A 16243-nucleotide genomic window follows, 5' to 3' on the forward strand; every position below is an offset into this window, starting at 1 on the left:
CAGGGTACATGTACATCTTACTTTAATGTGGTCATGTGCTTATTGTGATCCAATTACTATACAGCAGGTGTAAAGTGGCCATTTGAGTCACTTATCTAAACACTTAACATTGAATCCTGGGAGGACAATCATTCTTAAGCAAAATAATCCTCTCGAAACTCAATTTCTGTGCCCAACAAACTTTGTTGATACAGCGAATCGATCATAATCAATTCAACCGGCACCTTCTCCTAGAAACACACACACCAGAGGCCTTTTAAAAATATACATCACATTTATTTCAACTGTTACAGATCAGCCTTTTTCTTTGTCTACAGAAGTGTTTGGGCACTAGAAGTTGAGTCCAAACCCTTTATCTCTGGTTCGTCCGTCAGTCCCCCTGTTGCCCAGCAACCTTGCTAGTTCTCAAAACCCACCGAACGTAACAAAAATGAAAACAGAAGTTCAAAAACTTGGACGCAGCCGACCGAAACACACCACTGTTCCACATGTTCTGTTTCTCTAAAGGTAACACAATGTACAAAAAGCAAGTCTGGAAATAGTAAGATTTTCAGCACTATAAAAATGTTTTTTTTTTTTTCTTTGTTGTCTCCACACTCTCCACTTGTGAATAAGAAAACAATGCACTTATTTCTACTGAGCTTACTCTGCATTTGCTTGTCAGGCAGCCAAAGGGTCAAATGGTTGCAGTAATGTAACAAGGGAAGCCACAGTGGCACAGAGCAGTGGGCGGCCTCAGTGACTGTTGAGAGCTGTTCTGGGCGGCAGTCCCTAAAAAAGAAAAAGTCCCTTACAGCTTCGTGGAGATTTTAAACAAATGTCTCCGCACTTTGTACAGCACAATACTACAATGATATCCCCAACAAAGATCTGAAAAGGAAACAAATACGTCCAGAAAAACAAAAAAAAAAACAATAGAGTTGTCTGGAATTGGTGACATTTCTTGATCCTTGGAAAAGAAGCACTTCCCTTTGGCTGGCCCTAAGGTCCTGATGATGGTACAGGCCAAAGCAGGCAGTCTGTGTGGAGGAGGGAGAGCCCATCCCTTTCACACAGGGGTGGTTGGGAGTGGTCGTTCGGTGGAAGGCGGAGGAAAGGTTTAAAGGAACAGTACATGACTCAGTAGCCTCACAAGGGAAAAGAAGGCACCATTAATGACAGGAAAAGAGCAGTCCATGCCAAGCCTGGAGCAAGATTACGGCCAGAGAGCTGCCCGCTCTTTGCACGCACTCCTGGAAGTGGAATAAAAAAGAGAGAAATAAGATATGTATGTATAATGTATAACTACACTTAAAAATGCGTGGTTGTTTCAACCCAACTTTGGGTCAAAACAGCTGGGTTTGTCCATATTTGTCAAACTGAAAAGTTGAAGTAAAAAGAAAACCAGCTTAACCACAGGGGCGTGTGTGTGTGTGTGTGTGTGTGTGTGTGTGTGTGTGTGAAAAAGAAACCAGTTTCCAGTATTTGCTCTACTAGCCCATTAGTTCTGGTAGTATAACATTGCATGGCGAACTTCTCTTTACTTTTCATGTTGGAGGAAAACATATTTGGCTGTGTAGGTGTGTGTAGGAAAGTTAATTAAAGAGGAATTAAGCGAAAGCAGTTGAGCCTACTGCCATATGTACACATCCTCAAATCTGAAAAACCACACTGGGAATGTGACCAGAGCTATTGCTTACCTGAGGATGTGAGCACTCTGACCTGAGCGCTGGCGGCTCCTTCACCTCCTTCACTGACTGCGCGCACCTCGATGATGTATGTTCCCCCCTCGGGTAGAGTCAGGACAACGGCTGAATTTGGTGTCCTCATGACTTGGCTGTGACCCCGTCCCTCCTGACGCAATAATACCTGCGTTGAAGAAAAACAACCTTCAAATACGTGCAGTGGCATTGAGTTTCACTTTAGATTCACAGTATCTGTGCGATACCAACCTTGTACCCAATGACTTCTGACTCATTGTCCCTTGCTTTCACTGGATCCCAGGATAGAGAAACATTGTTCCCCTCTTGAATCCACATCAAGTTGCCTGGGGGTAGACTTGGGGCTGAAAAGAGAGAGTGAGAGAGAGAGATAACAAAAGAGTAAGATAAAAAGCTCATTTAAAAAATGAAGGTCTGAAATGAGCAATGATCACATATTAATTGGAATTTACAAATGATAATCCTCCTCTCAAGGTCCATTTCTATTCATACATCCTTCTAGACAGCACCATGTTGACAAAGTGTGTCAACTCCATAACTCGCTGTCAGAGAGATGGTATCGTGTATCTGCGGAAAATGAGTATTGGAAGCGTTTCAGATATTTCAGTATCGATATGTATTGAATAATCGTTATTTTTGGACATAAATCATAAAGATAATACGATTTGATAGAGAGAATCCTTTCAGACCCTCATTACTGTGTGCCTAGGTTTAGTAAGCCTCTTAAAATATCACACAATTTTACATTATATTTGATAGGTTAGTATGTCATGTTGTTGTGCAATTCTTTACACACTAATGCTATTTATGAATTATTCATGATATTTGTAAATAAATAAATAAAAAATATATTATTACATTTTACCACATGATATTTTTAGAGTTACTTCACAGAAAATGCAGTTGGCAGGAATACAAAGTGTACATTCCTAAGAGCTTGCATTTTAATTTATAAACAATCTTATTTGTCATTGAGCATTTTATTAATTGTAAAGTTTATTATACTCACATAGGTGTTGCTTGGATGGAACTCACCATTTTTCTTAGTGCTGATCTTGACGGCTGAGCTGGCTGGTCCTTGGCCAACGCTGTTGAATCCCTTCACAGAGACCAGATACTGTGCGTTTCCCTCCAGCCCCGACAGCAGCATGGTCGTCTCATTCCCCGTTGTCCTCTTTTTCTTCCCCGTCTCCTCCTGCTCAATGTCTTTCCAGAAGCTCACCTGTTCCCAAAAAGGCAATTAGCCATTCATTCATTCATTCATTCAAGATTTTTTGAAGTGATAAAGAAAATGAGACTGAGTTGCCTCAATATGAGAGAATGAGAGTCGCCAATTTTATGTAATATTGTGTCATTTGATTTAAATAACTGTCATACATTTTGCATGAATAGCATAATAGGCAAGCATGTGCTATCTCCCGGCGATAAAATACGATAATCTTTCTCAACTGTGTAATTTCACTGCATAGAATAATTTCCTTCATTCAGAAGGCACAACTGTTCTCTGTTGAGAAGACAATGATGAAGAAAAGTTAAGGGTGAATGATAATGTATGTGGCCCTGTTCCAAAACCTAGCGAGCTACCTTTTTGTCTACTGTGTACAAATCGTTGCTGTCGGGCAGAAACCTTCTATCTCCATATTTCGTGATTTTTCTTAAATCATTACTATTGGTCACCTTTTACTGCACGTCTGTCTGTGTATGTGCCCAGCAAGCAATAGCCTCAATTTCACCGTCTAGGTATAGACCTGATATAGTCCGGCTATGAATAACCCACTTCTATCCAAAATAACATTGAATATTGGTTACATGTTGTTTTTGCTAAAATAGCTTGCGAGATGTATGATATTCCATCACGTAAGCAAAGTAAACAGTGATTACAAGGTGTTTGGTTTCATTTCTTCACTGATTTCATTTATTTGTTATCTAATTGATGACTAGTCTATTCTTGGGCTTTGGTTTAGACATCTATTCAATTTTCACTGACAGCCCAAATTTGCCTTGTTTTAGCCTAGATGTCTGGGCTGTGTTTCAATGGCTATCTTTTAAACATAAAATTGCTTGCTGGGAATATTTAACAAATGAAATGTATTAAAAAAGAGCTTGTGGCTAAACCTTGTAACTCCATTGGATCTTCAAACTGTCGGCCAAACCTCGTAACTCCATCCCGCCTCTATTGTGAATGAAGTGCCACACACACATTGGGCAGTCTCTGCATGTTTGCAATGCAAGGGTAAATAAAGAACTGGTTCTTTGAACATTGTCATTGAGACATATACTGTCTTAAATAGCCATGTATAGCACTTCATCTTTTCTAACCTTTTCTATTTTGGCCCAAATCTTTTATGATTTGGGCCAAAATACAGAAAAAACTCTTTTTTCAGAGAACTCACATATAGCTTACAATAACTTTATAACGTGTCAGTTGATGAAAATGTAATAAGATGCACTTACTGCCTCAGATGTGGCCGTTCTAGTGATGGACAAAACCTGTATGTCTGAAATTTGCTGGTCAAAAACCTTGTAACTCCAGTTGAACTTGTTTCCTCGTCAAATGTTCATTATATGACACATGCAAGTGTCCGACCAATGAACATATATAAAGCCACAATATCAACTGTGACAACACGGTGTTAATTGCTTAAAAAATACTTTTTTTTTTACCAACCCATTTCCTGAAAAGTAGTGGTTTTTGACATACAAGGTTTCCGCCCGACAGCAGCGATATGCAGCTGCCTTCTAAGACAGCATCCTAACTATCATGGAACCTCATATGTGTATGTTTTGGAACACTCAACATTGACTGCGATTTCCAGACAAATACTGCTTTTCAGGAGACTCGACTTTTGAGTTTTACTGTTAGCATAGTGCTAAGCTAACAACATGATACTTTAATGACCGTAAAAAAACACACGACACACACATTTACTGTAATGAGCAACATGGTCTGTATTTAATTTGATTGTTCTACACTGCCATTTGGGGTCAGTAAGATTTATTTCTGAAATAAATGAACACTTTTAGTAAGCAAGGATGCCAGTAAATGATTTCTATTTCAAATAAATGCTGTTCTTTTGAACTTTCTATTCATCAAAGAATCCTAAAACAGTCTTAAAACTTGAAAATAATAAGAAATGTTTCTTGAGCACCAAATCAGAATATTGGAATTATTTCTAAACGATCTGGTGACACTAAAGACTGGAGTGATGCTGAAAATTCAATATATATATATATAGTATATATAACATTATTATTTAATAGATTTGAAAATATATTAAAATAGAAAACCAAAACTATGTTTTGGCACAAAACCATTTATTCATTCATCTCTCTTTCTCTCTCTCTCTAACCTCGTAGCCTTGGGGTCTTCCAGGGCCAGGAATGGGCGGCTTCCATGTCACTTTAATTTCGGAGGATGAGATGGCGAACGCCTGCACTTCTGAAGGAGGCTCCCTGGGTTCTGCATTTAAAACCAGTACATTTCAGATTCACATAAAACACACATAAAACACATTTCAGACACACATAAAACACATAATTAAACACTCTATACGCTATCTGCTTGACGAAGTCACATTTCATCAGTATCTCATATGCGTTAATAACAGTCAGAGCGAAGAGTTTAAGGGGATGTAAATGGTAAGTTGTGAAGCCCTGTGATCGTGAGGGAGAATCCTGCTGTGAGACTGAGAGGTGACAGAGACACATAACATCCATCATATTAGCAGCAGTCACGGGAAACAGCGCTTGCATGGTTACCGTAAAATCAGCCTGACAAAGTGTGATCATACTGAAACTGTTTGGTCCTCTTGATAATTTCAGTGTGGGCAGTGAATGTTTTCTTTAAAGGTCAAAAACGTTCTCAAAAGTTATTTTTTGGTACGGTATTTTGGATTTTGCTTCACTGCTATACAGTAGTACCTGTACCTCAAAATTTGGACACAATCTCGAACTGTACATCCGTCCACAGCCCTGGATTAGCCGTCATGTGATGTACTTCAAAGTGCAAGATACTCGGTCTGTACTGTTGAGCCGCACGTTATTGAAGTTATATAAGACAGCAATAAATCCCATTAATCAGAGCCCTGCGCACATCTGACCCTCACCTCCTTCTGCAGAGAACACAGTAACCACCCCGCTGAAGGGCCCGTCTCCTTTGTTGTTATACACCCCCACGCGCACCTCAAACGGGGTGAGAGGGGGGAAGGTCTCGTCTCTGTATTTATAGGTGGTGGAGTCTGCTGAGGTCACCATTTTCTCTTTCCATCCACGTGTGCCGTTGGCCCGGAACGCCACGATGTAGCCGAAACCTTCTCCGTTTTGGAATTCTTCTGAGACAGGCTGAGGACGGAAAAAAAAGAAACATTTATATGAGCCCTGGAATATACTTTTTTTTAACAGGGTGATAATGTTGAAAAATAACATTGTTTGCACTCATTCTGAAAATATCGCTCAAAGAGTTTGCTTAGGTAAAAAAAACATTTAAACAATAGGATTGGAAATTGGAAGAGGACCCTAATAATACACAGCCAGCTGAGCTCGGTGAAATGAGGGGAAGGTAAACGGTTGTGCAGAAGGTCATTTATAAAGACTTTTGGCTGGGAATTATCAGCCCTGAAGATGTAGTATGGCCAATTAGATGGCCATACAAAAAGCTTAGATGCTGACATCTTTGGTAATTTTTACATCATTTTCGTAGCTCTGCAGGTGGTAGTTAAAAATAAGCAAAATTCAAGTTTAAAATTCAATCATGTTATGTACCCAATGGATTGTAGCGAGGGAACTGAATGTTAAATGCCTATTATCTTAAAGAGTCAACATAAAATCAAAATTGAGCCTATCTACAATCTTAATCACAGTTCACCCAAAAAATTCAGTCATTTTCTCATCGTTCCGAACTCATAAGACTTTCATTCATCTTAGAAACATAAATGTAGATATTCTAATGAAAACTGACACCTCAAAAATGTAATAATTGGAAGAAGAAATCCATGAGAATCAAGCAGTTTAAGTTTTCTGAAGAAACGCATTCGCTTTATGTGATGAACATATTTAAAGGTGCAGTAAGCGATTTCAGAGAATCATTGTTGATATTTGAAATCAACCCAAACAAATACACCCCTCCCTTCATTGCTCCGCCCCCAAAATACACGAACACACAGTGCAAGAGTGGGTGTCTCTTTATCATAGCAGAAGCTAAGCAAAATAAAGCTTCGCACAAAATTAAGTGAAGAGGATGAATGAACAAGGAAGAACAAAAAATTAACACGGTACACAAGAGTACAAGCAAGAGTTCATTGTTAGTCGCCAGCAGCACACACTCAAAACCAACGTTACTCACGTATGTAGCAGAAACAACACAACCTCAGCATCCGTTTTCAGGCCTTCCCGCTTAGCTCTCTCCAGCGCTGGAAGGTTTTTCTAATATTAACGCATCAGGTCCTAAAACTCTTGCTTGATCATGACCCTTTTTTCCCAGTGATATTCCACTGACCATTTCTCTTTTATAATGTCTCTTAGCCATCTCTCTTTCTACAGACTTTCTTCAAATCTCCCTCTTGCTCACTCTCTCTCCTCCCCTATCATGAGTGGACACGCCCCCTACTGCTGATTGGCTACTAGTTTGTTGTGGTGCTCGGCCTAATACACTTTCAACAACGTTTTTCAGAAATGGCTTACTGCACCTTTAATTTAAGCTTTTATTCACAACATATATCGATGCACATATATGGAGCTCATCAAACATGGTAAACGGATAAACCATACTTGCTTGATGCAAAAGAACAAACCTAATTGGTTCTCAAATATCAAGTTTGAGCTTTATGAACTTTTTAAAACGTCATAATTTTGAGTGGACTTTCAATGGAAGGGTTTCTCAGCTTTCAATAAAATATAATTTGTCCCAGAGAAATTTCTTCTGCTTGCGTTTCATGAATGAACTAAACAGACTATATACATACATACATTTCTTGCCCCTAGATTGTAAATTTGTGTTCACCACAAATCCATATTCATTTCATACACAGTTTTTAACTCTCTGGGGTCCTTCGGCCCAAATGGACCCGAAGCATTTAAATTTTTTTTTTTTTTAAATCATTGCTTTATCGGAATGGTCCGAAATTTGGTGACTTTGTTGGTACTTGGCATATGAACACCCCAAAAAATTGGGGACAGGATTTGAATAGTCTAAGTGGTTGTAAAAAAAAATAGTCACACTCAGGACCTTCGGGTCCAAATGGACCCGCATAGGAAATGAATGGGAAATTGGCAAAAATGTGAAAATAGAGTTATTTTGTGCGTACAAACTACAAATCAGCCACGATCCAGAAAAAAAGCACACAACAGTGAAGGGGTGAATCTATAAAACATCAAGAGTGCAAAACAGACACATCCACACACACACACACACACACACACACACACACACACACACACACACACACACACACACACACACACACACACACACACACAAACACACTTTTATACACATACACACTAATAAATTCAGATTACATATGGGTTTTGAATTTTTAAAATGCTCAGTTTGTCCACCAGATGGCATCCATCTCATTTCAAAAATTGCTTTCATGAGGCCTAGGCTTGACTCTAAAATGAAATACAGCTTTAAAAAAAAAAAAAAAAAAAAAAATATTTTTTTTAAATTTCTATTATATTCAATGGGGAAAAAATGGGTCATAATTATTGCATTAATATTAATTATAAATCATTTTTATTTTTGAAATTATCTCAAAACACCAAAAAAGAAAAGAAAAAATATTATAAAAAACAAGTAAAAAAAAAAAAAAGATGATTTTTTTTTAATAAATATTAATCCCACCCTTCCGGCCCATTTGGACCCGAAGGTCCTGAGTGTGACTCTGAAATTAAGGACCCCAGAGGGTTAAAAAATAAAATCAAGATTAGGCTTAAGCTAATTATTATACATAGCTAGTTCAGTTAATTATATATGATTGGATATGGTCCCTTTTGAAAGAGGCTAACAACTCACCTTTTATGTGACGGTTTACAACACAGGCTAATTTTACAACCTGATCAATATTTTGCTGAGCAAAAAAGCTCTTTTCTCAACAAACAGCTTCAAAAACACACAGAAGCTTTAAATATGCATCCAATAAATAGTTTCAATTTCCATATTTATCCAGTTAAATTAGATCTTTTGTTACGTCAGTTCCGAGAAAGAAGCAACACTAAATGGCACAGAATTACATCAAAATGTCAGAGAGTCCCAAATGAATCCTGGAGATTTTCAGTTGTAATGAAACAGATCACTTGTGAATGTCAAGCGCTTGATGATGAGCCTGAACACATCAATTAAAGATGCGCTAATCCAACATATTCAAGACCCGCCACACAGCGAGAGCTCGCCATTATTCTGTGAACCATATCAATGTGTTTTCAAAGGGCTTGGTTCAGGCCCTTGAGTAAATAAACTGTGCGGGTAACGACATTTTGCGAATAACGAGTCAAATATCAATTCATGCAGAGCAATGGATGTAAATCCGGAAATCACCTGTGATATTGAATGGTACATTTTATGGTACATTCTGCTCTAGGTTGAAGTCCTTAAACACTTCACTGTTTAAAATGTTCTTCAAATGTACAGTATATATATATATATATATATATATTAGGGCTGTCAAATGATTAATCGTGATTAATCACATCCAAAATAAAAGTTTTTTTTACATAATATATGTGGGTGCACTGTGTATAATTATATTGTGTATATATAAATACACACACATGCATGTATATTTAAGAAAAAAATATTATTTATATATAAAATATTTATATATAATATAAATTATATATAAATCTATATACAGTATATACATGAAAATATTTCTTAAATATATACAAGCATGTGTGTGTATTTATATATATACATAATTATACACAGTGCACCCACATATATTAGGTAAAAAAAACTTTTATTTCGGATGTGATTAATCACGATTAATCATTTGACAGCCCTAGTATATATATATATATATATATATATATATATATATATACTGTACATTTGAAGAACATTTTAAACAGTGAAGTGAACAGTGAACATAATGTGAGGAAAAGACTGACATTTAAGTTGCTCTTGGCCAAAAATCTTCCCCCTCCACTACAACTCTAAAGTTTTGAATTTGAATTACACATTGGAAATGGAGTTTAGCATTTTCTTTTCTAAATCACCTAAACTATTCTTGTTCTGGAAGAATAATGAGTCATTTGTGAACGATTCACTGACTGATTACATTACTCTTGGAAATGTATATTTTTAGTTACATTTGTAACCATTTACATTGTGAGTTTATATATCGCAATAATGACTTTATGTCTCGCAATTCGAAGTCAAAAACTCGGATTGCAGGAAAAAAGTTAGAATTGCTAGAAATAAAGTCAGAATTGTTGAATATAACAAGCAACTTTGAGGGTGAAAAAAAGCATGAATTATTATTATTTTTTTTTATGGCAGAAACAAGCTTCCATATAAAAATGAATTCTTAAAGATTGCACTTACACACAGTAGGCATTACTAACATGCTATAATAAAGACTGAAAGCAATTTCCCTGATATTACTTTTATTTTCTAGCTGACCTTTTGCTCATTGCGTTGAGTATTCGCAATGTGGTTTCGCATTCTGTTATCTATGCTAAAACACCCAAATTATTCTTGTTCTGGAAGGTTGTATACAGTCTGCTGGTCAAACGAGTTGATTTTGCCCGTCCAGCTGCCGACAATTTCCTCGCTGCTTTTTTTCAAAACAGATTTGACACTTGCTTGATGTTTTTCTGAGGACGAGATATCAGAGTCTGTCTGCGACACCTGCTAGGCATTTAATAGAATGGAATGCAATCTATTAAGGGAGATAGAAATTTAATTAAAATGTAAGCCTGCGGAATTAAATCTTGGGCAATTTTAATAATTGACAAACACCTGTACTCTCCTCTCTTTTTGGCAGCGAATCTGTCCGTCATGCCAAATTTTGACTGATTTCCAGCCGCTTCTGAAATTATCACGTCCCTTGGCGGCACCCAAAATAAGATGCAGACGGATGATGGGAGAAAAAAGGCTGTACCTTCAAATTAAATACTTAAGCACACGCTTTTAGTGCTATGACTGTGTAATTAACTCATTCTACTGTTTCTAGGAATTGAATTAACAACCCTTGAATCAACATTATTAGTGCTGGCTGAGCTTTTCTGCATGGGGTTGACCAATAAATGGCCTTTTTAAAAAAAAAGGAAAAAATCAGTTCTGCTACAAAATGAAGTGGAACGTGCAATTAAAAAGGCTGTTGGGCGAAGGAGTGGCACCCATGGTGAAAATGAAATCTGCTGCCGGTCTGATATCGGCACGCTTGGCGTGCTGCGGCAGGCGTCGAATAGGAAGTAGGGCAACTGTAATGGTCCAGTCCATTGCTCCTGGTGCCCGTAATACTTTTTCTCTCTCTGCAGACACTAATGTGTAGACGGGGCGAGCTGTTTAGTCATTCATCCTGTTTAATAAGCAGTGCTCGGCCCAGCCGCTGTCTTCCACAACCACCCAGAGATGATTGCAGAGGCAGCACAGAAGCCGGTTCACGTGCCACGAATGCCAAAGCAGCACAGCATCTTCTCTAAATACGCGAATATCGATTGGAGATGCAGAGCCAATTCGTGGTTCTAAAGTGGTTAATCGGGACGCAGATAAACAGGGTGGAGCTAATACGGCTATATGGGACAGTGCCAGAGAGGACGGCACAGACGTATACAATGAGGAGGAGGCTATGTACACACAATCTGTTTTCTGGGATTGACAATAGTATTAACTAACTCTTGACTCGTGATTCTTCTGTTTCTGCATATACTGTAGGTGACTTCAATACTGCTTCCATGCAGGAATAATATAAGTCAAACCTTCTGTTCTCCCAGTAGTTAAGAAAAACATCTGTAACAATAGCAACGGTGACTAAATATGATGATGGTAACAATTTACATTCTAACCTAACTTACTCTGAAAATGCGGGTGTATCCTGGAAATTTAAATCAGTTTTATAAAATGCAGATCATCATATTTTTTATGTGCCTACAGTTTTATTGCAGAGTAATCTGAGACAATAATACATTTTATATGTCGCGGTGAGAAGTCTGATTCAATTTAGGGAGTTGGTTTGCAAATAAATAATACATTTTTTTAACCCGTTTTCATATTTAGTTCATTGGTGCTGTCACTATGTTATGAATAAATAATGCTTTCTAGTTGCATTTATTGTAATGTTGTGGTCAATTTAAATAATTTACCTTTCTGTGTTTTTGTGCCAGAGAAACTAATTGACTGTTTTAACAACTCTGAAGCGGTAGCGTGCCAAGCCACCTGCTACTCAAAATTAAAAGCCCAAAACCTAAAAGTCAGATTGCAATTGTCATATTTTTTGTCATTTAGGATATATGTATTTTTCGAAAACTCTCCACTTCAATTGTCTCAGTCCACATTTACATTGTTGTCCTTATGAAACCTATAAACAAAACAAAAAACTATAAATAAATATTTACATATTTTGAACATTTTTTCTTTTTAAATTATAAAAATTAAATAGATCAATAAATCAATATATTACTATAGTAATAACACTATTGTACTGTTTAAAAACAAGTAATACTAATATTAATAATAATTAATAAATAAAATAACAACAGAAAACCGGATCCACACTGTATGATTTTAGCCGCAATTTGGCCGTCTGAGACAAAATGAATCCTATAAGATTCCTCTGATCCTATGCCAAAATCTGAAGTCTTTGATTGTTAGTTTGACATGTTCGCCGATAGCCGCTTAATGACTACTGCGATCAAATTTGACCTCAGATGAAATTCTAGAGATGTCAGAAGTTTTGAGGCGAGGTCCTGAAGTATGGCTTCTTCTATGACAATTGTCAAATCAAAAACCAATTGGAGTGCAGAACCTGATAAAGAGACAACAAAAAACACCACTTGCTTCACACACACACATCTTAGTTTTTTGGTAACACTTTATTGTGATGGTCCCTTTTGAACATTCTACTAACTTCTACATGTCAACATATTCTGACCCTAACCTTAACAGTCTACTAATACTCTACTAACACTCTATTGAGAGTTAGTAGACATGTAGGTGCAACTGTACTTATAGTCAACAGATTGAAAAACTATATTATAGTGGACTTCAATGGGGTACAACGGGTTGAAGGTCCAAATTGCCGTTTCAATGCAGCTTCAAAGGCTCTAAACGATCCCAGCCGAGGAATAAGGCTCTTCTCTAGCCAAACCATAGGTCATTTTGTACAAAAGACAAACATTTATATACTTTTTAACCACAAATGCTCGTCTTGCACTAGCTCTGTGATGCGCCACGCATTACGTAATCATGCTGAAAGGTCACCCGTGTTCCGGTTCAAAAATATAGGCTAGGACGTAAAACTCCACCTCTTTTCTCCTCCAATTTCAAAATCGTCCGACACCATTGTTTTACCTTTTATTTATTTTCATTTTTTTTTGTAAATGGCATTTGACTCAGTCTTTGCACGTTCGCTTTGTAAACACTTGTTCGGTACTTCCGCCTTTGTCAAGCATGACCTTTCAACATGATTATGTAATGTGTGGCGCATCACAGCTAGTGCAAGACGAGCTTTTGTGGTTAAAAAGGTATATAAATGTTTTTTTTTTTTTTTTTTTTAATGGCTGATCGTTTTGCTAGATAAGACCTTTATTCCTCGGTTGGAGCCCTTTGAAGCTGCATTGAAACTGCAATTTGGACCTTCAAACCATTGTACCCCATTGAAGTCCACTATATGGAGAAAAATCCTGCAATGTTTTCCTCAAAAATCTCTTTTTCTCTTTTTGAGTGAAGAAAGAAAGACATGAACATCTTGGATGACGTGGGAGTGAGTAAATTATAAGGACATTTTAATTAGTGAACTAATCCTTTAAACCATTTTTTTCCCAGTTTATTTTTTAAGAAAAGCCATGATCAAAATTATAGCTAGAGTTCTCTTTCATAGGTTCACTCAACGCTGCGGAAAGCGCAGTGGGATATCCTCTGGATGTGCCGATTGCCTGAAGCCCTATAGAATCACGCCAATTCATTGGCTGATGGCGCTCGCGCAAAGCTGGCTCCGCCCCGACGCTCTTACGTCGTAGCATGATGAAAGCGCGCGCGCCATCCTCTCCTCAGATTTCTCTGCCTTCACGAAGCGGTCACATCTCGCCCTTCGTTCGGTTTTTCTGAGCCCGAATTCTTCAAATTCAACTTCAGCTTTCGTCTCGACACTTCAGCGACTGGTATAAGTGGAACTCTGTTCTCCTTACAGTGAAGTGTCATGGATTATCGACGCTGCTCTCCGCCATGCATTCGTTTTATCTCGAACGACGACCCTCACAGTAAGTGTGTTAAATGTATGGGTTTTTCGCATGCGCGTGAGGCTGTATTAGGATTGTCAAAATGTAAATTTTGTGACAATCTCCTTCTCAAAACCCTCCGCTCTAGACTCGCGGTTTTTGAGAAGGAGTCATTCGTTCCCCCCCGTCGCGTTCCCGAGACTGCTGAGGCCTCTCGTGGATCCGCGGCCTGGGGCTCGGATGTTGAGCTCGAGGATATTGAGTATGAGCAGACGGGCCTCGCCCTTTCTCTCCCTCCCTCTCCCGAGCACGCACGCGGCACGGTTGAATTCGCGCATGATTATTTATGCCCCAGCCCGGGAGCCTGCGAATCGGTTTCTTTCGGTCTGGATGACGTGATTTACACTGCAGCCTCCGACTCCGAGGATTTCGAGCCTGCTTTGGCTGATGACGTTATCCCGCCTAGCGGCCAGGACGCGTGGCCTACTCCGGCCTACACTGAGCTTATTGACGTGCTGTCGCGCGCTACAGAGAAGCTCTCTATTGACTGGCCTGATGAGCCCCGCGATTCTCAATCGTCCAAACTCGACGAGAGGTTCCTACGTGGCCCTAATTCTAGGCCAGAGCGAAGAAAGCTGCCCTTTTTCAGCGATCTGCATCACGAGATCTCCAGATCCTGGAAGCAGCCTTTCTCCGCACGCCTAACTAATTCGGCAGCCACTGACTTCACCAACCTTGTGGGTTTTGTGGAGCAGGGTTATTCCGCTATTCCAGCGGTCGTCTGCACCGTCCTGGAAGGCGCGTCCCCTTCTTCCTTCCAAGGCTTGTAGGACTACTTCCTCTCTTATTGGGAAGTCTTACATGGCGGCTGGTCAAGCAGCCATGGCCCTGCATACCATGGCCATCCTTCAAGCCTACCAAGCGGACGTCTTGAAGGACATGGATGAAGGAGAGGGACTGACGCCCGAAGCTGTCAAAGAGCTTCGCAAAGCCACAGATCTGGCCCTAAGAGCCACCAAACACACTGCTCGGGCTGTAGGTCGCTCTATGGCGGGCTCGGTTGCTGCAGAGCACCACCTCTGGTAGAATCTCATGGAGATCCGAGACAAGGATAAGAGTTTCCTCCTGGATGCCCCTATCTCCCACTCAGGTCTTTTCGGGGAGGCGGTCAACACGGTGGTTGAGAAGTTCCGCGACGCTAAGTCTCAGTCGGCCGCGTTCAGGCAGTTTATGCCCAGGAAGGTCAGAGGGCCAAGAGACTCCAACCCTCCCCCTTCTCAAACCCGAGAACGCTCTGCTCATAGGGCTGAATTCCCTACTAGCAGGAGTGACCCGGCTCACCACCCACCAACTACGGTCTGGGGAGCCCGAGGTCGTCCATTTCCCCGCCAGCGCCCTCACAAGCGCCTTCAGCTGAAGCGGTCCAACAAATCGGCCGCTCCAGCCTCCTCGAGCCGTTCCTGACCCGCAGGTCAGAAGGAGGAGAGCCTCACCAGATCTACGAGGTTGGGACAGACCGCGCAAGCGTTTCTGCCCTCCTCCAGCCGGCTCTCCTCATCCAACCCTGTCACCTTCGCCACCCAGCGTGTTTCGAAGTGCAGGTTCTGTTTCACTCTCTTCACCCAGTCCGGCGCAGGAGGAAGGAGATGCGTCTTGCTTTCTCCCCTCGCTCCCTGTGCACGTTACACCCGCCAATCGCTTCCTCGTAGGCACAGTTCGTTTTCCTCTGGAGCAGGCGGACCCAGTTACTTCTATCCAGGTGGTGGTACCCCCCAGTACATGTCAGGACGCCAAGCGCTCTCCTCCACGGTCAACCGCGCCTCCCCATGGGAACCAGTGCGACACCCTACCTCAGGTATGTCCCTTGCACTGCAACACTCCTCTCCCTCTATCACATTTCGTTCAAGAATGGGAGCGTTTACCAGGGGTATCGCCTTGGATCCTTCGCACAGTTCGGCTCGGCTACACGCTTCAGTTTTGTCGCAACCCCCCCTGCTTCAACGGGGTCTCTCCTACTGTAGTCGACAGCGCCGCTCAGGCTTCTGTACTACAGCAGGAGATTTCATCTCTTCTGCTGAAGGGGGCGATAGAAGAGATTCCTTCGGGGGAAGTCGAACAGGGCTTCTACAGCCGTTACTTCCTGGTCCCGAAGAAGGGGGGAGGCC

General features: G+C 40.2%; 1 protein-coding gene across 4 annotated transcripts in view; it reads right to left on the minus strand.

Annotated features, from left to right (window-relative positions):
* Nucleotides 1-937: 937 nt before the first annotated feature.
* Nucleotides 938-16243, minus strand: part of cntn5 (contactin 5) — a 349180-nt gene continuing 333874 nt past the window's right edge. For all 4 annotated transcript variants that reach the window (XM_056239389.1, XM_056239388.1, XM_056239386.1 and 1 more), the window contains exons 19-24: nt 5807-6041; nt 5051-5160; nt 2736-2922; nt 1932-2044; nt 1680-1848; nt 938-1232 (exon numbers count right to left, since the gene is read on the minus strand). In XM_056239389.1, the coding sequence (XP_056095364.1) occupies nt 1129-1232; nt 1680-1848; nt 1932-2044; nt 2736-2922; nt 5051-5160; nt 5807-6041 (918 nt within the window). In that variant the 3' untranslated portion in view covers nt 938-1128. The remainder of the gene's footprint in view (nt 1233-1679; nt 1849-1931; nt 2045-2735; nt 2923-5050; nt 5161-5806; nt 6042-16243) is intronic.

This window comes from Rhinichthys klamathensis, unplaced genomic scaffold (assembly GCF_029890125.1).
Source record: "Rhinichthys klamathensis goyatoka isolate OS25496 unplaced genomic scaffold, OSU_Roscu_1.1 h1tg000561l_1, whole genome shotgun sequence".
Taxonomy (NCBI): domain Eukaryota; kingdom Metazoa; phylum Chordata; class Actinopteri; order Cypriniformes; family Leuciscidae; genus Rhinichthys; species Rhinichthys klamathensis.